Genomic DNA, 23,740 nt, shown 5'->3' on the forward strand with positions numbered 1-23,740 from the left:
TAAATTTAGAGCTTTTCAAGATTTTGAACAGACAAGGTAAATCGATCAAAATTTCCGTTACATTTACGCAAGTTTTCGAAAAATTTATCCTCTCCTGTTTGAAATAACGGTGATCAAACTAGCGTAAAGCTACAAAACGCTGGGAAATTTTTCAAAGACTTTAGATTTGCCGTATTCGACATCAAAACGTTTGCAGCAGAGAATTCGAAATGGATGACAGGCTTCCCGAGCACAGGCCCACGGAACGTTTCGTAGATCGTCGTCGGATGGGCAGTGACTGACACTGTGAGGCCGAAGGCGGAACCTCGGTACTGTATAAGAATACCAAGGTATTCTTATACAGTACCGTGAACCTGTGCTCCTGAGCGCCCCGCGCGAGAATTCTTAATTCAAGTTCACAAATGACTGTATCCCCGACATTTTCTAGAGATTAAGAGTCCCTCGATGTCGTGCATCTTCGTTTGCGTTGCCAAAGTCTACAGTCAGGGAGAATGTAAACGAACTGACAAGTGACGACCCGTGCATTGCGAGCGGACGGTGCGATGTCGAGCGCTCTTGAGCCGATGCCACTTGCGATAAACGAAATCAATGTAAACTGGCCAGTGAGGGCGCTAATTAAGACGGGAAACCGCAAGTTCGCCAAGGAGTTCAGTGTGACGAATAATCTGTTCAAATATATCGACTGAAATTAATTGTGCATACTTCCAGAATTTGCCAGTGGACGATTTATTGTTCCAGGTAAGGCCAGAATCGTTACCGATCAAAAATTTTGGATTTTATAGTTCATAGACGTAGAGTGCAAGAGCCAGCGAGAGTGTGCTGGCACACTGTATACAGCTGTTGCTGTTTCGCTTTGAAAGTAACAGGTGCCAGCTTGGTTCAAGACATCTGGTTGAGTGTCGTTTTTCGTGCACCATATTGGGCAGTATGATTTGAAATACACTTAAATTTTCAAATATGAGACAATTGTGTTTACCAGACATGTTACGGCATAACGTTACATAATAACTACGTCTGTACAAGTCGATCTAGAACGAGTAGAAGTTAGCCGGATGAAACCCGGAAATGATCGTCAAATATACAAAGGGGAGGACGTGCCAGAAATTGTGCCTCTATTTTTGTACATCCATGCTCTATGACAGACGTTACGTGGAGAAAAATTAAAATCCCGGTTATGTTCTGTGATCAAGTAACTTTATAGATCGTTGAATTTCTAGTCTTTAGTCATGAATATTCAAGATACCGTACTCAGCTCTTCATATTCACATCGTGTTGCTTTGGTCTCCATGCAGTCTTACATGATGTGAGACCAGGCAAAAGTTTTACACCACAAAGTTGTTGAATTAAAATTGTACACGCAGTTAACCTTCAAATCGAAATTCTGAGTCCACGATATTTTCATCAATTTATCATTTTGGGTATCATGGTCATATATTTATAAACCTCCATGACTTGCAATTCACTAACTTTATTTTAAATTTATCAATTATTATTTCATTGCAGAAAGTCTGAAACAGTAGTAAAACCGTTGAATATTGAAGACTTGAAAGCGTTGATATTTTTTAAAACTTAGTCATGGAAAAGGAAAAGATGCTGTTAGAGGTAAATTGTTTATCAACAAAGATAGAGGGCAGTCTAGCACTGGTCCAGGCTGGTCCCTTTGATTCTTTTCTGGAAGGGGATCGAGAGGGGCAGTTAGTAATTAGGGTAGTATGCACCTCGAAAATGACAGACTTAAACTTCTGCTCAAACTTTCCTCAAGGAATATTCAAACCATTCTCTTTCAAAATCAGAATAAAAATTGGGGGTAACCATGCAAATTTTAGTAATAGAGAAACAATCACCTAAGATTTACCAATATTTGAAATTCAAAATGGCTGCCATCTCAGTGTTAACTCTGTGGAGAAAAATACAATTTTCAATTCTCAAAAAATCAAGCTGGTGAAAAGTTTTCTTACAACAGGACTTTAAAGTGTACCTCCTCAAGTGGTAGATGAAAAAAGTATGAGGGTCCTAATATCTGTCTCGGGGGTGCCGCATTCTACCTTAATGAACACCTAAAAAGACAATTCACCACATTTACATGGCCTCAAAGCAAAGTAATGTAGTCAAAATATAATCAACCTGATGATGTAATCATTTCTTATGATTGATACACAATTGCATCAAAAGACAAAAATTCAAATTGCTGTGAATAGCAAATAATTGTTAATCTGAATGTCCACATACTGGTGCTTTTATACTGATAACCATGTAACTGTACATTTGTGCTTCATGTTTTGATATGTTGCTTTTTTATATTCAACCTCGACCTTGACTATCTCATAGCTAAATTATATTTTGCATTCAAACTTTTCAGTTTGTAGAAGTTTCAAACAAAATATTTGGTAAGCTGAGAATTTGACAAAGTGGGGGAGCGGGTTAACACCACTGTTCTGTCAAGCTTTGAAGGATTTTTGGTTGATGAATTTGAATAAATTATCCAATTTGCATATATTTGCATACAGTTGGGCCAATGGTGATCAACTATTAACTGAACAATAGGTTTGCTATGCTCCTTACTTGCAGTTCTGGATTATAAGTAGTCCCGAAGTGAAGTAGGTTTCAATTTTGATGAATATCATGTTAGTGTGAGCTGTAATGGTCAAAATAACAATAAAGCCACAAATTTTAGGGCAAATTCGTGTTATGATTGCAAAATTGTTCAGAACTAGTGGCAGGATTATTCTAATGCATCTACTGTACTCACGGCATGTACCGGTACTGTTTTTTTCACATCTCTTTCCTGTTTCAGAGGAAAAGATTGATTGTGTCAGTTGCACTGAGTATGCTGCAAAATCTTGCCAAAATCCCCAACTGTAAGAAGTTTTTCCGAGACCCGGAAGTAAATGCGCTGAAGTGGTGTGACATCTACAAAGGATCACAATCCACAGACAGAAGAATAATGTCCCTGCTAATCCTGAGTTACATCATTGATCCGGAGACTGAAAACGATTTTGCTGAAGATACTCAAGGTCATTATCCACAAAAGTTTGTGATTTTCTGATTTTAGATTTAGCCTTTGGTGAATTATTGGATTTAACCATTTTGTGAATTATTGATGAACTTGATGGATTTCAGAGTTGATTTTTTGGAAGGATAATTGTCAAATTTCTATTTTAGAATACCGTATATTAACTTTGAATCTTCATTCAAACAAAGTACCAGGTTTTTCTATTTTGTTTGAAATTTTTAAATTGGGAAATTATAGGACCATAGGCACAGTCATTTGCAGACACTTTTGCATATACTGGGAGGGAGTTTTGGAATTCTCATATCATCACTTTAACCGTAGCCATATCATAAGAGTCAAATCAGGTGATAAGAGATAAGAGTAATATTGTCGTAGGTAGAGTCTCAACTCTTTCACCTTGCTGTTTCTAAAATTGGCAGAAAAACAAATGATAAGTATGTTCTCATAATTGCATTGTATTTCATTTCTATTTTCAGGTGTTCTTGATACGCTGATAGCAAAACTCGATGAGCAGCTCAGTGGAAAGGCAAACGAGTTTTCCATCCATGAACTCGTGGAGGGTCTGGAAAAACTATCCATAAATCCAGTCAACAAAGGAAAGGTGTGAAATCAGCTTTCAGATATAGTGATGTTGATGTATTTCACTAAACATGGAACCGGAAAGACCATCACACAAAGTTTTCCTTTTTAATCCATTATTTATGACTGTTTAGTTTACTTTGATGATTTGCCTTTCATGAAAATACTGTCCCAGATGACAGTTTGACTCTAAACAAAGACTAGTTCATGACCCAAACTAAAAAAAAGATTATATCACACCAGTATGTATATTGATGGTGTCAATACAGTGATCTAATTGGTGGAGACATGAAAATCAGCATGCTATATTTGCCATATAGCATGGTTGGAAGATACACAAATCTCTTAGCTGGAGCAAAATTACTGTAATTTTGATGTTTCGTGCCAGAATTTCAATATGCTAATTTGATATAATAGCGATAAACTAACATACCAGGGGTTTGTAAATTATATGAATATTAATCAAAATGTTTGAAACAAAAACTGTATCACAAAAATCGTTGATGTTGTGGTGTTCCTGGTTACTATGTAGTTTTTCTGTTCCTATTTTAGATTATTGCTGAAGGAATTAGCAGCATACAAACTGTATTGCTGACAGGCACAGCAAAAGAGAAGAAGTTTGCAGAGAGGGCGCTGTTAACTCTGGGATTCAATCTTGATCACATGACCAAAAGCGATAGTGAAAGTAACACAGATAAACCTAATACAGGTACCAAAGTCAACTTTTATACTCTTTCCTGATAAAAGTGTTCAGATAGGTCGTTTGTACTTCATAACTTCTGTTCGGGTCTTCATATAAATCTGGTGCAATACAAAAAACCCCTAATTTTTCATGATTTTGTCCCAAATTTTAAGTCTTATTTGGACAAACAAAATGCACGCTTTCAATAAATTCAGTAAACTGACAATTGCTAAGAAGTATGACAGACTGCTAAAGTTGTGAGAGCTATGATTTGTAGCGTCTTATAAGATTTGGTTCTTTCACTTCCTCAATAGGTTTTACTTTCTGAAGTGCATTTTAAGACCATTATTCATTAACCCTTTGAATGCTGTAATTTTTCCCACCGAAAGTTTACTGCCACATTTTCCAAGGTTTTATAACTTTTTCTGTAATTTTTTGATAATTCTGGACCAAATGGACATCACATTTCATTGGCTACGGTTTTTTACAAAAATTTTGGCAAAAATCTGAAAAAATTTGACTGAGGTATAATTTATAAAGGAGGCAAAAATTGACTTTGGCGCTCAAAGGGTTAAACAGCAAGTGTTTCCTGTCTTCCTTATGTTGCAAACTGTTTTTCTTTCTCATTTCCCAAGCACTACATGAGGCCGTTTCTCAGAACATTAAGTTTGCACAGGCCATGATTTGTGTGCTGGAACAGCTTGAAGACTACACCAGTGAAGAATCGATACAAGCATTGGATGTACTCTTTGCAAACGCTTGTAGGAATCTTAGCAGAGAGGAGAGGGAGATAGTAGCTGAAACCTTGCTGGAACACAACATAGAAGGTATGAAACTTTTCATAGATTGACTTTTGCCATATGCTGCATTTTGTTTTGAGGAGTATGTGCCTCAAAAGTGAGACACTAAAACTTTTACTCAATATGTCTTTCTGTAAGGAAACTTTAAACACCTTGTTTTCGAAATCAAGAATAAAAATCAGGGATCACAGGGCAAAATTTGGTACTTATAGACAAACAAATTACCCAACATTTACGGACGCTTGAGATTCAAAATGGTCACCAACGCTGTGATAATTGTACAGAGGAAATTATTCAATTTGCACAAAATTGTGCTCATTAAAATTTCATTCACTCCAAAATTAGTACCCACATTGGAAGGCCAAAGAGTATAATTGTAAAAGTTTGAAAGTCCCAACATCTGTCCCCAAGGCACATTCTACCTTTAAAACAATGGGAATTTAAAGGGACAAAGTCGGCCATTTTTCATGAATTTTGTTTGATACAAGATACTTCTTATATTGTTTGACATGTTGAAAGATACTGAATGAATGGGTTACCATGCATCTATTCCAACCTGATGTTAGATAAATTAAACGAAACCATCGCGAAAATGAATTAATGGTCATGACCAATAATTCATTTTTGCTATGGTTTCATTTATCGTGTCTTAAACCGGGGTGAAATATATGCAAGGTCACCTATTCATTCAGTATCTTTCAACATGTCAAACAATATAAGTAGTATCTTGTATCAAATAAAATTCATGAAAAATGGCCGACTTTGTCGGATGTACTATAAAATCACGTGAAGAAATTATTCAAATCTCCATTTTGTATCTTTTCTTTTGATGAATAGCTCTACTGATGAAGATCATGGACGACATGTCTAGGCGGGGTCAAGCTTTGTACGAAAATAATGTCTGGTTTAATGCGTTCTACTGTGTTCTAAGTATTGTTGTTAGTTACTGTGATGCTAGTCTGGTGTTCTCAGAAGCCCTTGCCAAAGTTGGAGGTGTCAAATTTGCCTTTGGTCTCTGTGAAAAGTTCTACATGGAAAGAAGACAAAAGGTGAGAATGTGGTAAAAATTAAGGTAGCTACATACCCTAAAGACACTTTCAAATTTTTTCTCAGTTATAGAAGTCCCAAACTTCAATAAAGTATATATTTTCAGGAAGCCCTGATATTGGGAAATCCGACCATGCACAGTACATAGTCATTATTTACATAATAGTCACGTGACAAGAGTTTTGTTGAACCTTCCAAAATCCTGTTTTTTCCTCCCTTTATTGAACACGCTGCACGATTTCCGATTGAAATTTATGCATTGACAAGCCTTAGTAATACCCTTCACATCCGTGTCTGTGATTTTTTTCTCTGAGTCTCCATTTAAATTATATGCCGCAACAATTACAATTCCTTGAAAAGCACCCTAGTCTAACACATTTAATAGTGTATAACAATAAAAACAAAGGCATATAAAGGAAATCCCAGACAGATTTGAAGGGTTTGTTGTTAAACTTATACATAGAAGTGATACACACTGCATTGTTTCTTTTGGGAATAATTAATACATAGAATTTGTGAAGTATATATATAGGAGTGCTTGTTGTGAATAATATGTGGACTTTGTCATGTACAAAGTTTAAAAAAGCATGCACACACATCTGTTGGAGTTGACTTCTTGATGAAATGAATCGGCAAAGTCCTGCACATTTTTGATAGTGTAAACAAGTGCAAGATAAAGGTACAGTAAGGTTTAGTATAGAAAACTTGAAAGTCTACAAAAACTTTGATTATCTCAAAGTCACACAAAGTTTGTTTAGCTCAACAAAGCCATTGAGTGTCAGTGCAAATTGTTGTTGTTTTGCAGATGTTAGCAGTGACAGGACATGACAAACCAGATCACGAACAAAAAGACAACAAAGACGTCGCAAGCAGTGAACTACCGGAGCAGCATCTTCCACAAAAATCCACCATGGTGTCTGAAAACGGAGACGAGGTGTGGTGTTATGCATTCATTGTTAAAAAAAATATTTTTATTTATTGAAATCCAAGAACGCTTCTGTAACAAAATGTGTTTAAACAAACTCTGTGATAAAGGTGTCAATATATAGTTTACAAGATCTGTTTCCTCTAAGTGTAACTAATTACCAACATTATCAATCTGCAATCTCTGAAGAAATTCTGATATATGCTAAAATAGTCACAATATTTGGTGTTTACCAAGTATTATTATACATCTACCATCGAGAACAATAGAATTTAGCGTGCACTAAAAAGCCGTACGGAACTCGCGCCCGTTCCGTACGGCACGGTTTCAAGGCGCCCCATTCCCTGCGGCTGTATCTGCGCGTTCACTGTAGAACGGTTTCAAGGGACCCCTTGGACGAGTGCCAGAACAAGTCTCGCGCGCGCTCTGTACGTACGTATGTGTGTAGTGCACACACTCCAAAACTTGCAGAAGCGCGTCCGAGGTAGCATTCCACACTGGCGCGATAAAATCGGAAGAAAAATTGTTGACATTGCACAAAAACGGTCACTACTCCGACATTTTGATGCCCGATCAGGAATGTAAGATGTATAATAATAAGGTTATTACGAAAATACCGCAAAGGATGCACTCGGACATTGGCGCCTCGCATCGCCCTCCGCTTCGCGTCGGGCGATACGCTGCGCCAATGTCCTCGTGCATCCTTTGCGATATTTTCGTAATAACCTCATAATATGACCTTAAAGTATGGCATATCTGTTTCATATCAAGTTACTATGCCTTATGAAGTCATTGCCAGAAATAAAGTAATAGTGTATCAGTTTGATACACACTTGTTAATTTGCATATCCAAACTACTTTCCCAATGAGCGTGTTTAACAACAACAATCTGAACATAAACAAACTAGAACTGACAAAAGGAATGTTTTGTGAGTGCTTGATTCAAAAAAGTGAGGGCTTTGAAACCTGGAGAAACATAGGGTTGATAAGCAAAACATAGACAAATTAAACTTTTGTTGAAGAAGAAATTTTGCTACAGTCATCAGTTGAGCAGTTGAGATGCAGACCAGCCCCAGCTGGGCGAGTCCTTAAAAATTTGGTGTTGTATTAAAACAAACATTGTTCTGTAAAACTTCCTGAAATATAAGTGATGATTTCTTTACTTCTTTTTTTTTAAATTTATTTTTAGATTTGCATATTAAATATCTTTATTTGAATAAGGGACATGGTTCATATTATGGAGAAGTGAATTGCTTAGTTCATCATAGGTCGATAATTACAACTTGTGTGTTTGACATGACTGGAAGTCAAGTGGCCTGCAATTCCACCCATGGCAATTGTAGGACCAATGAAGCGGTGATCTTACTCTGCAATGATAACATAGTATATACCAGCTGGCTCAGAGTTCTGACAGCCAAAGAGTTTGACACCAAACTTTGAAAAATGACATAAATTATTTTTTACAAGACGATAGAAAGGAATTAAGGTGGTTGAAGGCTATTTTTGCACCAATTCTTTCTCAGCGTTAATGTCAAGTTTCAAGTGTTAGAATCAAGATATTTAGTTCAAATTTTCAGGATAACTCCCTTAGTTAATATTTTCTCCATAGAATATAAAATTGTATATTTGCAGCCATGATTTTGAAATATGACACCAGTAAATATTAAAATTTAATTTTTCATATTTTTTTACATATTTGAATTTAATAATAATTGGATAGTATTAATATTACCAAATTAGTTATAAATATGTTGACAATATTAATTGTAAGATTTGTACGGCAGGATTTGTAGATGTTTTTATGATTTTACATGGGTTTACATATCAAAAAATTATTAAAAATTCTTTCAAATTTCAAAATGTGATTTTTCAAAAGTACTTCAAATACAGAAAAATTGTGCCCTACAAATCTTATTTGTAACCTTGTTAATAGGCTGTAAAATTCCATGTCCATATCTCATTTCAAAGTTGGATTAAATTGGTATACAATTATGTAGGAAAACTGTTATTCTGTCAAAAATGTTGAAAACAAGCCATATTTGCACCCTCTTTTGAAGTCATAGAGCAGTTTTTTGGTTAATCTCACTTTTGACACCTCTTTGACTCTCAAAGAATCTAAAAATGCATTTACAATAGCAGTCACTCACTCTGAATGCCACAGCACCGCCTTGTCAAACTTTCCTGAAAAACAGCAAATAATGACTTTCCCTTTTCAAACATTTTATTAAAAGCTAGGGGACCTCTACCATAGTTAATACACTAAGGACTCCCCAACTTCTTCTTATTTGGTCAGTTTTCAGAAGTTTTAACAGGCTATAACTCTGCAATGCCTTTGTGCCCAAATGTCTAGTTTTTTTATTCCACAGAGAATTTGACTACTTTTATATTTTAATAGTTTTGTTGAAGTTTATAACTGACGCTCTAGCCTTTCCGACCACCTTAATTTCTCTGTTGCCGCAGATAAAGACAGCTGACACGGACAAAGGTGATGACACTGCAACAAGTGAACGTCATGAGACTTGCAAGCCAACAGACAGTGAAAGGTCACAGACACAATCCAAACAAGATGAAGATGAAAAGAATTACAGTGATCAGGTACTTGATGTTATTATCTTTGGTGAAAATCATTAGAGTTGATATTTATAGTGATTGAATGGAGCATACCATCATTTAAAAGGCAATTTCGATTCTTATTGTGTTGTACTACCACACAGTTGGCTATCTTCATAATCAGGTAAAGTAAAAAATATGTTTATTTTCAGTAACATGCATCTGAAAATTGGGGTGGGGGTACAAGGAAATTTTTTTATTTTTTTGTTGGCTGAGACCCATAAATACCATAAAATTTTGAGAATTTACTAAATCTTTTGAAAAATTTGAAATGTCTATAGGTTGGCAAAAAAATCTGGGGAACATTTCAGAACACTTACTGAACATATCAATAAAGATGTGTTTTTCCAGTACTACCAGAAAAACACAATTTGTTTTATTTGGCATCGTAGAACTGCATCAGGATATGATAACCTAGAGTAAGTCTTAAAAATCAAATGAATGCACCCATGTTGCTGAAATATTGAAATTGCATTTTGGCATTGTATTACATCATCTTAATAATGCTAGCTCTTATATCTTTCATGAAATTGCAAGCCAAGTCATTATATTTGTTATTACTATGCTAGCCTGTGGTAATCTGGACATGACATCTACAAATCTATCACTGGCCATTGTTCATCAAGAGGTAACATCAAAGCTCCATAAGCTGTATCTTTTGGCTATTTTTCAGAATTTTTGTTTTCCCTACGCTCTCTGCATTGAATCCCTAAACTGTAATTTAATGCCAAGTATTTAGCATATCAACACAACCTATATGAGTATAATCTACATTGTTATTGTTGAAAATTGTATTAAAGTCCGGACTAGAATTCATTTGTAAACAATAAACAATGATCACTACACACATACAAGCTGTGTTGACGAAAAGAATACTCGAAATTTTAGCATGACAAACGGATTAGGTTCAGACACGGTAGTTGATATACAGAAGCAGAATACTGAAAAACTTTCAACAAGTTACAGCTTATGTCCCTGTAATTATTAGAGTGATCATCTGCACAAGTGAAGTAGCCAAGGCATATTTTATGTGATTTGTATTTTGATTACAGTCAAACAGTGATGGTGAATATTATTTCAAATTGGCAAAGCCATCTGAGGTTGCAGAAATATCTAAGAATGGCCGCCAACTTGTGAAAAAAGAGCACCCAAATAAGCTTTTAAGGGCTGTCGTGGTGAGCAACAAATTCCTAGAGACCGGTGTGATGTTTGAAATTCAAGTTGAGGAGTTATTGAAATGGTATACACAGCCACAAGTCGAATTTGGTGAGTGTTACAAATCATTACATTAGTGATGTTTCAACTCTACATGCCAATGTGTTAACACTTGATGCATATGCTGTTCTTTTTGGTTTAAATGTCATTGCACATTTTTTAGGAAAGCTTAATGTAGAAGTTCATCATGTCAAAAGATTCTAATTAGGACTACATCTTGTTAAAAGATTGTAGCTCGGACTTCATCTTTTTGAAAGATTCTATTATATACTCAGTTAGCAGGCGTTAGACCTAATGTGGTAAAATTATTTTCAATTATTAACTTGTTGCATTTACCATTTTAAGCAGTATGCGCCTCGAAAGTGAAAGACTTAAACTTTTGCTCAAACTTTCCATAAAGGAATGTTTCAACCATTCTCTTTCAAAATCAAGAATAAACATTGGGGTCAACATGCAAATGTTTGTGCTAGAGAAAGAAATAACCCAGGATTTATGGATATTTAAAATCCAAAATGGCTGCCATCCTTGTGTTAACTTTATGGAGAAAAATAAAATTTTCGAATTTCGAAAAACTAAGCCTTGAAATTTTTCCTAACACTAAAAGCTTTAAACCGAACCTCCACAAGCAGTAGATCAGAAAAGAATTGTAAAAGTTTTAGAGTGTGAATATCTGAGTCCCCGAGGCGCTCTCTCTACCTTAATACAAGATAACACACAACACTTTGTCTCTATAAATCTGTGAAATAGGAGTCACAATCCATCCTACTATCCCGGATGATGTCACCCATTACGGCAATGCAACAGTCGGAAAAGGGACAGGATACTGGGTGCTATGGTGAGTAATTTTGGAAAGTGCATGAATATTCATCAAGATTTTCCACTATCCTACATACAGGAAGCTGTTGCCTTGTCACAAATGTATCTGCTCATGTTATAGAAGAGTTTATGACTCAAAGTTCTAGGCAGACAGATTAATACACAAATGTGAAGAGTGTACATGTATGTATATGACTGTACTGCTATGTGTTGCATCAATTCATTATCCTGTATGTCACATTTTCAGTCATAATTAACTGATGTCACACTTCAGCTAATATATAAGTTGATAAATGGCTATGATCTTTTTTTTCCTTTCTATTGATTTTTGTAGGAACTGTGATTTTGTCAAGGATTTCACTCTTATTGGTGGTGGCTACAAGTTAAATCTTCAGGATGTTGCCGCTGGTGACCGTGTTGGTATTGCAAGGTATACAGATTCAACTATTCATTATTTTCTGAATGGAAAAGACATGGGAAAGGCATTTTCAAATGTTCCTGAAGGTAGGTGACCAAAACACATAAAACATTGGTACATCATGTCCAAATGTGGTTATTGTGTAAATATAATCAACATACAATTTAATCAATAGTATGTAACAATCAGACATTAACCCCTTGACTACCTTGTACGCCGGATATATCCGGCGCCATTTTGCATTACCATATACCTTTAGTGCCGGAAATATCCAGCACAGTTAAATAGGCGTATTTGCTTCGTTTTTGTCCCTAAAAATCCCGTAATTTCGGCATCGGCACGCAGCGCGACCAAGATAGATGTATTCTGACCTGGCCTGAATGTGATTGCGCCCCCGTACGTCCGAGTATGGCCAAAATCCGGAAGCAAAGGTCATGATCCATGACCTCAACCCTAAAAGGTCAAGCTGATCACAGAAGCGTCGTGCTGATTGTTTACAGTTTTCAGAAGCTTGTTGATGTCATTTACTTGCAAGATTTTTATGGTTTGTTTTTTTTAATGAAATGAAATGAAATTTTTATTTATTGAAAACAAATGATTCATATGTAAATATGTTCTATTAACAGCAATATTCTGTTAATGAAACTGGAGGAAATATAATTTATTACTATAACCCAGCGAAATTTTATAGCAGCCATATTGTCAATATAACTGACCACATGACTGGTCATGTGAATGGCCATGTGATATGTTGTTTCCTAAAATGTATTTTAAATATTGTGAATTATTTTTTGATAAATTATAACCATTTTAGATGCATGTTTCTGCTAGGAAGACATAAAGTAGGTATTTACAAATAAAATGTGTTGATTTTCAAATACAGAATTATGTCAGATGCTGATGTTTGTGGTTCATTTACTCTGCCTTATGTGAGAAAAGTCTTAAACAGGTACACCTATAAATAAAGTAAAGGGTAGTTATTGTTACATATATGTAAAGACAATGCCATGAAAATTGCAACTGTATTCAAATTTGAGTCATTTTATGGATTCAAAACACATCCTGATGATTCAAATATTCTTTCCCAGCATATTCTTTGCCAACTCTGGTCATATGATGAGTCATGTGACCAGTCACGTGACCTGGAAATTCAAAACTTATGTATGAAAAAGTGGGAAATTTCATGCTGATTCAGAAAATATATGGTTTATTGGTACTTACGTAATTTTTACTCTAAGTAGTGTTGATGCAATGACCGCACCCAGATTTTATCAATATTTACATAAGGGGCCTGGTATATAGCACTACATTGGCCTTCGTAGTCAAGGGGTTAATCCTCTTTCTACCAGGCTCCATGGACAAACCATAGAAACAAATACAACTTGAGAGAAAGAGGATTAAGGCTTGTTAATGATAGTTTGCCTTAGAGTAAATGAAACTTTTTATTTCATTGAAAAGATATTTACTTTATCCTGTACATATCATGTGCTTTACTCTTTTGACACACATCTCTTCATTTTCAAGAAAATGTTCATTATCATTCATAACTTCTGAATATTTGCGCCCGGAAATGTCTTTTACATGTGAATATTTACAGTGAAAAAAAGACTGTCCATGATGGCACACGTGAATTGTATGTTGCTGTTGTGGTGTACCCAGTTGAAGTTGATCCTTAGTATTTTAATTTGAAATTAATGATATTATGAAATGTTCTTGTCATAACATTGATGTACTACTGACTGTTCTGGCAGTGTGACTGAATAAGCAAAACAAAATTTAAGCCACAGTCAATAAAACCGATTCCCAAAAGTCACAACTTTCTTCCTAATGTTGATCTTAAGTATTTCGTGCCCCACAATTGAAAGACTTCAACTGTCTCTCTAACTTTTTGTAGGACACTTTAAATTATTTCAGTTTGAAGTCAAGAATAAAAAGCAGCGAAATTTGGTAGCAAGAGAAACAAATTACCCAAAATTTACTGACCACCTGAAATTCAAAATGGCCGTCATCCCTGTGTTATCTCTATTTGGAAAAAGTACATTTTCAATTTATACAGAAATTAGTGTTTGAATGCTTTTGTTACTCCGGAAGCTACAAAACGAACATTCACAAGTGGTATATCAGAAAAGAATTGTAAAAGTTTGCGAGTCCAAATATCTGTCCCTGAGCCATTTTCTACCATGACTCTTCTTACAAATACCAAAGCTGATGGTATGATCTTTATCTAACCTCAGATGTGTATGTATTCCTATCTGTTGGAAAATGGGTCAAAGTGTCAATAATGGATAGCAAAAAACTAACCAATCTTCCAACTGCAGAAGATGAAAAACCATGTGATATCAAAGGTAAAACAAGTTTTGAATTATCAGATATTTCAATTTTTGAATTTCTTTAAATCAGTTAATATATGGAAATGAAATTATAAAAAAATATTAATTCTGATATACTTACCGCTTGAACTTGAAACTAGAATGGAAATTAACTGATAGCTTAATGTAACAGTGAAATATCGTTGTAGTGCCCTGATTCTGTACCTGCTCTGAGAGTTTTGGTCAATGAGATTTTGTCCAAATTCTGAGGGCGAATTGGAAAACACCAAGGTCATATAAAAAAACTCATTTCTAATCAATTGTTTAACTACAGAATATTACCAAGAAAAAGCCAGGTGCTCCCAAGGAGTGTGTGATCACTTTGATTACTAAGATGGTCAAAGCTTTCAGCAGTGTAAATGCTAATCCACACATCTTGTGCTCCCTCAGATGAATTTACAGTGCATACTCCAGGCGGTGATCAGCTGGTCGGTAGGAAATTGAAATTTCCGTATGGTGCCGATTTTATGGATCCAGATCAAAATCCGGAATTACATAAACATGTAGCAGGTATGTATATTAGTCCTTGCACTGTCTCTTCATATTGAAACAGGGTAGTGAAGATTTCATAAACGGTATCAAGGAAATTCGAACAAGTACCGTTTATACATCAGTGTTTTGCCCAGGATTTGAAAAGGTGGGACACTGTGTCCCATGATGATTAAAATAGGGGGTCATTGAGTTAAAATAGGGGGTCACTGTGTGTGCGAAGCACGCAAAGCAAAGTAAAAGCACCAAGGCAGAAAGGTATTGTGGGGCTGTTGTTTCCATTGAAAATTTGATATCATGAATGCATTCATTTTAAAATTAAGATTGTGGGATCTCTCCTATGACGGTTTGTGACAAAGTGTTGGTATTTACAGTTTTTAATTGCCAAAAAATATACATTATCATGATAAAATTGATTTTATGCATTTGTCTTTTATGGGGATTCTTGCCAGTTACCACATTTCATGTGTTTAACAGAAATGAATCAAATGTTTCATGACACTAAACTCCAGAAGTCTGAACTAGAAGTGGTTGAAGACAACAGTTTGATGAACATTGCAACTTGGTTTCTTCACTATTGCTATAAAGTTCTCTTTATTCATGTTCAATGACTGATACTTTTCCATTTAAATTTCAAAAATATAGGTTGAAAACACCAAATATCTGAGAGGAACTCCTTGATCCTCATGATAGCAATAGAAATTGCCATAACACTGTTTTGACAAGCTAGGTGGTTCTTGTTAAGATCAGCTACAATCGAGCTAGGGGGTCTTGACTATATAAGGAATTCTGCATGGTGAACTTCTCGATCTCAAGCTGGGCTTGCTACAGACGATCAGGAGACTTGTACGAGACTCGACTCCTTCTGGAGAAATTATATAAAGCAATTACTACTTTGAAAGTCAGGGATATATAGTGTTTCAACAAAATTTGGGGTTGCTTATATTTTTCGGTGAAGTCATGAGCTTCGAGCACACCAAATACACATGCTGTCATTGTCGTTTAATGTTATGTGCCAGGGCTCTGCTCTGTGCGGTGTGCTTCAGTTTGCTACCATTGTGACTGAAAATTTCCATACTACACTATACTACTACTGACCAGGTATTTAAACGTTTCATTTTCAAGTAGGTGGTCAATAAAGTTTGCCTGTTGTCAATATTGCTTGGTGAAAAGTTAGTCCTTCTTTTTACAAAGCTTCCGCTTCCGACATCATTGTCTGGTTACCTCTGTACATTTTACATGTAGAATTAGTGGGGATCGTAGTGGCTTGCCGGCATTTGATTTTTGTCCCAGGGCCAAGTGGACGCATGTTGCCTTGCTCATACCATGAATCATAGATGGTAACAGAGTAACTGATTTTCCTTTAGTGTTTACATTGTGACGAACAAAATAGATTGAAATTTAAATGTTTCATTGTCTTTACAAAGAAGCCTGTAAGTATAATTTGTAAGACTATGTAATTTGGTAGCTAAAAAAGTAGTCTGTCTGTGGACGCTAGACTCATATAATTTTCGCCCTGATTTTAGTGCGTCCCAGTGACCCATGTCTGGTATTTTTGCGGGACATTGTTTCAAATTTTGCGTCAAAAGACGCAAGAACGCACTCTGGGCAAAACACTGTACATTTCTGTGGGCAATCTTACATGAAAAAGCTTGTTGAAAGCTTTGTAAGTGTATCTTAAAGGATATAATATCTTACTTTTGTAAATCCTTTCATTTTTGAAAACAATATAACCCTGTGATTTTTCCAAGTCATAGCATTTTGACTTATCATTTGTAATTTATTGTTATCACCAATAAGTGCACCAAAAGAGAATGATTTTTTTTCATTTATTACATTTATACTGCAGTCACTGAAAACTTTTAGCTGGAAGATTCAGTATGTTGTAGCATTATAATAATCAAATTATCATGTGGATGTCATAATCATCTAATTACTTCCTATAATCATTATGCATTTTTTGTTTAAATTGCACTTTTTATCATTGGTTAGGTGGTCGTCCTGATATAGTGGATGATAAAATGCTGTCAACGTTTGAGGAAATTCAAGCAGGAATGCAGAAACTTTGTGTAATCAACGAGTACAGTGCTCAGAAGGGATACGTCAGTGAAAGTGATATGGAATATCTCATTGACTTCACCACAGCAGTAAATAAGATACCAGTGGACCCAGTGTCCTCCATACCCATGTTCAATCTTAATTGTGTCATACATACAGTGAGTTTGTACATTGCAAGCTGTCAACGCCCCGATTTGGATAAAAACGTATTGGACATACAGGAACGATCAAGAGTGACCGGACGCTTTGCTGACATACTTCAGCAAGTTGTCAAACCATGTTTTGACAATTTAAAGAGTTTAGATGACTATATCTGGGCTGGTAGTACCAGTGAAGGGTTTGCGTTTGTCGATGAGCGTCACGGCGTGGTGTCTATAAATGATGAAATGGACATGATGGTGCCTATAGCAAGTGTCTCTGAGATAAACGTCTCAACTGAGATAACGGTCTCGGAGATGAAAATCTCAACACATCAGTTACCCTCAAATGTTGTATCTGAACTTGAGGCTGTAAATTCAAGTTTATCAGCCGGTTGTTTGCTACAATGGTTTCCTATTCAACAGCCAGGATATGTCAAAGTCAAAGTGACAGAGTTTGGTGTTCACAACCTCAGCAGTAATTTTCTGCAAAATGCTTGCATCCAGAATGATGTTGAAAAGATCCATCTCTTGTCAAGGTCAAAAATGTTGGAAGCTCAAGAAAACTATGTTCGTCAGCGTTATCCTGAGGTGCAAGAGGAACTGGTTGAAAAATCCAAAGGAGGGCTATTCACAGGGAAACTTCAGTTGGTGCAAGAAGGTCCTGCCCAGACTTTATGTGTCCGTACGTCTGTCGGAAAAAGTATGTAGTCCTTATTCCAGCAGACTTAGCACCCTGCTTTCTGTATCATGGTTCAAACATGGTTGGTTAAACATGGTTGAAACATGTTTAGACATGGTCAACGACCATTTTTTGAACATGGTCTTGACCATGGTCAAACATGTTTGACCATGCTTGGGAAATGACACCACGGTCAGGCCATGATCAAACATAGCTAAGTCTGAGACCGTGGTCAACCTAAAACATGCTGACCATGGTTGATATTGGCATTGTTTGACCATGGTCAACCATGGTTGAAGACGGCTGATAGGTAGGGCATGATCATGGTAGACCACGGTCAAACATGGTTGTCTCTTCAAGATAATCAGAAAGTGTCTGAAGTTGCTCTTTTTATTTACTCCATGCATATTGATGACTTTGTTTCATGAATGAAAAATGATCTAATTCATCTCTGTATTCTCCAATTTTGAGCCAATTAATTGTATTTTGTCCTGTGATTGCTGTATCTTCACTCTTATGATAAAAATCAGTAACTCCCCCCCCCCCTCCCAAAAAGAGAAGTAGCTAAGGCTTATAGATATGGCTCCATTCAACCGTCAATCCATCAGTCAGTCTCTTCATTTTATACCGTTCGATGTTTGTACAAGGACAGTGCACTTTGAGTTATATTTGCATATCAATATTTGTTTCATTATTTGATAAATTTATCCTCCAGATGATCATTGCTATGAATTCACGTGCGGGCCCATTATGGACAAATACTTTGAGTACACTTTAGAAAAGCTACAGTCATGGAGAAATACATTGTATAGACTTGAGAAAAGGACAAATTGCACCCTACCCCTTGTCAATTTGTGTAATTGCGACATAATCCAATGTGGCTGTTTGATGGCTCTAAGTGTTGACGAGTGACTAGCTGCTACTTCGATCTACCGGTATGTTCTCACATGAATGTAAAAAAATGTTAAAGTTAGATAACCTCTATGTATTGGTTTTGTCCATGATAAATAGTGGAATAAAACTGAATTACCATTGGCCAAAAAGTTAATTTATTTTACCCACTCCTTCAGTGCTATATGATATCAGATGGTTCGCCAATTACTCACAAGAAATCAAGATTGGGCCCCACTGTCAATCGTTGCTGCAATACTACTTGATTTTCAACATTTTTTTGTCTCTTCATCAGGTGCCAATAGTGATGGAGAGGACACAATTTATGAGCAGATGGTGGATGTAACGTTGGCATTGACATGTACAGAGTGGCCGTCATCAGCCAAACCATGGATAACCAGAGAACGTTGTTGGCCAGATGATGATATAGTGAAAAGAATCGTGAAAGAAGGCTCTCATATTGTACCAAAAGCTTACCCAGGTAAGTCTTCACTTTCAGGTCGTACACAGTTGAATAATGTAGACAACAAAAGTTAATTGACAGCATAGTTGTAGCATCAAAGAGCAGTGTACATGTACTTGCTTTCTGATAGGTTGTCCTCTAACCATTCTTATGACACCATTGCTTCTGTCTGGTATTTTCTTGATCACATGCACTTACTTTTGTGTTAGCCTGTGGCCAACTCTGACTCTCAAATGGAACCCTTACGATTTCTTCTCATAAGATCTTATAGGATTCTTATAAGAACCTTATAAGAAACTAAATTAACCTTATAAGAAACTAAATTCTTCTTCTTTTGAAAAGTTAGAGGAAAAGTAAATAAAAAATGTTCTTTTTTCTTATAATTTTACTAGTCAAAATTGGTTTCTTTACATATACTTATAAGAATCTTATAAAATTCTTATAAGAATCTTATAAGAAGATTTTGTACAGGAAGTCAGATGGAGTCAAGTGATAGTTAAGTTAAGTTTATCCCTGTAGATGTTAATCCCCATCCTTTGGCTCATTATTAACATTCACAGTGTTTGTGTTGTTTACTGGTAAATTTTTTCCAGGAGCGGAAGGTGATCTAGCACTTGATTGGAGATTGTCTTTCTCACTGGCTGAGAGAACTCTGGCCCATACTATCAATGAGCATCAAAGGAGATGTTACCTTGTATTGAAAGCATTTTGGAGACGATACCTACAGGTATGTCTTCAATATAATACATGTAACATTCTCTGTAGTTGTGTATGGTGTTTTGCTTCATTTCTGCACACACATAAGAGCAGTATACATACTTTCAAGTGCTTCAAGTCACCTGCTCTCAGGCACATAAATCCATGTATTCAGGCAATGATATATAGTATGCCAGTGTGTCATTCTGATTTTTCACAAACAATTGCATCATGAATATTAATGTATAGTATGGTGTTAAAGCATGTCTGAGCACTAAACTTTTTTTTGAGGAGTGTGAGGGCGCTGTGGTCTTCAAAGAGACCAAGGCTGTAATCTTTCTTTCACCATTAAAATGATAATGTAAACCTTTACAAACAGGAACCAAAAGTGTTATCGTCCTACCATCTGAAAACCGCTCTGTTCTGGAGATGTGAGAAGACGCCCCAACACCTCTGGAACAAAGATACCATGGCAGAGCGTTTTATAGAACTGTTGGAGGACCTGATTGCTTTCCTGCGAAAAAAGGACATCCCAAATTTCTTCATCCCAGAAAACAACATGTTGAGTCATATTCCTGAGGATAAACTCCAGGAGGGCTTAAAGATGGTCATGGACCTGAGATGTAATATGCTTGTTTATCTAAACAAGTATAATGCATACCTGACAAATTACTTCTCATATTCCATGCAAAAACAGAACCAGGCTTCATTGTAATAATGAAAGTCAAATATCAATTTTTTTTTGTTCAGTGTCAGTGGTTTTCATTTCAATGTGTCAAGTCTTGGGATACCATCTGAAATTGGAAATTTTTCGAGAGAAAGTTTTTCAAGAGGGTAAACTTTTGTATGCAAACAGTCCTCTCTTGGCATGACACAAACAGAATGTCTGTCTCCATATTAGCTTGTCTTGGTTAGAATGAACATAAAGATTTCCAGGAAATCATTTATTTTATTCTCAAAGTAGGAAAGAAGTTTGACAAATATCATCATTCACAAACAACGAAGTCTTCCTACTACACATTGCTTGCCAAACGAATCAAAGCTAAAATTACTTGTTTACAATATGATGACTATTCTGTGAACCGCATAAACTGACGCAGCATCATTCATTTGAGTTCACCTTAAAAGGAAATAGGTATTAGCCTGTTTGATTTTTCTCCAAACATTCAATGTAAGAAAGACTTTTGAAGTGTAATCACTTTGTCCAATTTTAAAAGGCAAACAACTCAATGAAGGTAGAATATGCATCAGGGACAGATATTCAGTGTCTCAAACTTTTACAATTCTTTTCTGACCTACTGCTTATGAGGGTTCATTTTAAAGCACTTTGTAAGAAACATTTTCACCATCTTAGTGTTTCAGAAATTGGAAATTTTATTTTTTTGCATGGAGCAAACAAGTATCAGTAAATGTTAGGTAATTGATCCATTCTTTTTATTCTTGATTTGGTAAGAAAATGGTTGAAACTTTCATTGACAAAAGTTTTATCAAAATTTTACGTCTTTCACTTTTGAGGCTCATACTACCTTAAGAGCATTGTCTTGTAATACAAGGTCTATTACAATGAAAAGTATTAACTCAGTGAAACTGACTTTTAAAATGTGCAATATTATCCTCTGCAACTCCTTGTAAGCTGTGTTGATGTAAAGTTAAATTGCTTGCTTTGTTTATTTAATTCTGGGGCAGTTTGTACATTTTCTATCACCGTGATGGTATGGTAATTAACATACACAGAAAGAAAGCAGAAATTGCAAAAAGAACATTCTATAAATTATATGTGAGTAAAACCACTTATGATTTCACTTTATTTACCAAGTGCACAAATCAAATAGAGTAATTACAGATGATTGTACCCTGTGTGTCGTATTTTCACGATCCTTTTTTTCTCAGAAGCAATCACAAAGGTTTTAGCTCTAGAATCTTTATTAGATTTTGCTGTTGTACCATTTACATACCTACATGTATGCAGAATTTGAATTGTTTAGAGGTATTTTGTTTCTGACAATGTCTAGTAATTTGCCTTGAATTGTTCTAGTTGATTGTGTTATTGATTGAGCCGATAATGATTGCAGTAGTGCCACTAGAAGGAGGTAGTAGTTACTTGTTTATGTTTAAATTTCACCTCTTTGTTTTATGAATCACTGCTATCAACAACACAGGTCTGTCTTCCAGTGTCCCTTTTTGGTAAACACTTTCTTCTAACAATCCACTGGGTTCAATTGCTGTAATGTTTGGTACAAATATGTTAAAATAAGCTTAAAATTCAAGCATGTAAATTTTGTGGAATTTTTTTCTCATGTTTATGTATTATTGTTTAAAACTGCTTGTCTGTTACCTTTCAAATTTTGGAGCGATATTTCAAAATTTTAGTGACATTAGGTTGTACCAGGGTCAGAAATAGTTTACAAATATTACAATGCCTGCAATCATTAAACAATAGAGAAAAAAAAAAATCATCTTGAATATTTCTCTGATATGTGACAGTGGTGATATATTGCTTGCTTGACAGTGACAGTAAATTCTTAAATGTATAGCACAGGAAATCAGTAATGGAGGTGTTGAATTTTTACAGGGTACTAATCAAGGAGTACATTTTCAAACCAATGCTGATATAGAGTTTTCTACATGATGTTGGACCTCTCTTTGCTGAAAGCTTACTAGAGTGCCGATGTCAACACTGTGTCAGTCAGTCAATGTGTAGGTTTGTCTCAGTTCAATTATAATTCCTTCACTCATAGTATGGATTGTGGTATGGACTATGTCATGGACTATATGGCATAAGACTATTGGCATTTACTGGCATAATTTTTGACGAAAGAGCGACGGCAAAGGGGCAGATGGGATGTAAAAAGAAGCAAGATGGCAGCGATGCCAATATGCAAGATGCCTCCAACCAAGCAACATGGGGAGAGAGCTCCAGAAAATCTAAATTTTGAGGTTGATTAGTGAATAAAGGTACAAAAACCTATGTTGTCTTCATCGTAAATGCATCAACGCTCTATTACAGCACTTAGTTTTGAAGTCTGATATGCTTTGTACTTTCTTTGACTTTTCAATGACTTTGTTTCAAAAGTTAGACAAGAAACTATCACTTGTGCACTAAAAGTCGCTGTGAATCAAATAATTGTGCAAACCAGTGTGAATTTCCAGGTGTGTATTCACTCCCAATCCGTGATGGTTCTGTGAACAGATCCAAATAAGGGTGGACTCTTTGCTGCTCACACTCAGCAAACTACAGTGGTAGCTGTTACATCCAAGCTATGACTAAACGATGCCATGTCACAGAAAATATTTGTGTAAACAAATATTTTAGGGTTGCTTTATGCAATGTAAAATTGTTATATTCTTTCATGTCGAACCAGTACCATGATTACATTTGTACGCCCTTCTGAAAATCATAAATAGTGCAAAATCAACATTATTTTTCAGACTGTTAGTGCAGCAGACAATTGAAAAGTTCTAGCATTTGCCTTTTTGTTTTTCAATATTGTTCACTGGATCATTATTCATATCTTACTTTGAAACATTGCTTTTAGATTAGACAATACTTTCAATCTGAAGAACTGAGCAGAGTGCAATTTTGATCATGAAAAGCTGCTTTCTCGAGGTTGAATGCTTTCTCAGACTCAACCAAGAGAAAGCAGCTTTTTATGACCTAAATTGCACTCTGCTCAGTTCTTCAGATCTTGACCGTTGCTTTAAATGAGCTTAACCCTCTGAGTGCTGGTCAACATTTGTCACTGGTATAAAATATAACACAGTCAATTCTTTTTCAGATTTTTCTTGGACCAAACACTGTAGCTAATGAAAAATGATGTCCATTTGGTCCAAAATTATTAAAATGTTACGA

At 35.7% G+C, this 23,740-nt stretch overlaps 1 protein-coding gene across 1 annotated transcript; it reads left to right on the forward strand.

The window, feature by feature from the left end:
• The first annotated feature begins 631 nt into the window (after window positions 1-631).
• On the forward strand, window positions 632-23,460 carry LOC139137439 (uncharacterized). Its single transcript, XM_070705536.1, has 18 exons — window positions 632-738; window positions 1,504-1,602; window positions 2,795-3,014; window positions 3,490-3,614; window positions 4,145-4,301; window positions 4,910-5,101; window positions 5,912-6,123; window positions 6,927-7,055; window positions 9,507-9,641; window positions 10,709-10,922; window positions 11,619-11,706; window positions 12,022-12,191; window positions 14,340-14,450; window positions 14,865-14,984; window positions 16,956-17,861; window positions 19,027-19,212; window positions 19,788-19,921; window positions 20,270-23,460. The coding sequence occupies exons 2-18, from the start codon at window positions 1,576-1,578 to the stop codon at window positions 20,603-20,605; spliced, it is 3,462 nt and encodes a 1,153-aa protein (XP_070561637.1). The 5' UTR covers window positions 632-738; window positions 1,504-1,575; the 3' UTR covers window positions 20,606-23,460.
• The last annotated feature ends 280 nt before the right edge of the window (window positions 23,461-23,740 follow it).

Source organism: Ptychodera flava, chromosome 7, assembly GCF_041260155.1.
Source record: "Ptychodera flava strain L36383 chromosome 7, AS_Pfla_20210202, whole genome shotgun sequence".
NCBI lineage: Eukaryota > Metazoa > Hemichordata > Enteropneusta > Ptychoderidae > Ptychodera > Ptychodera flava.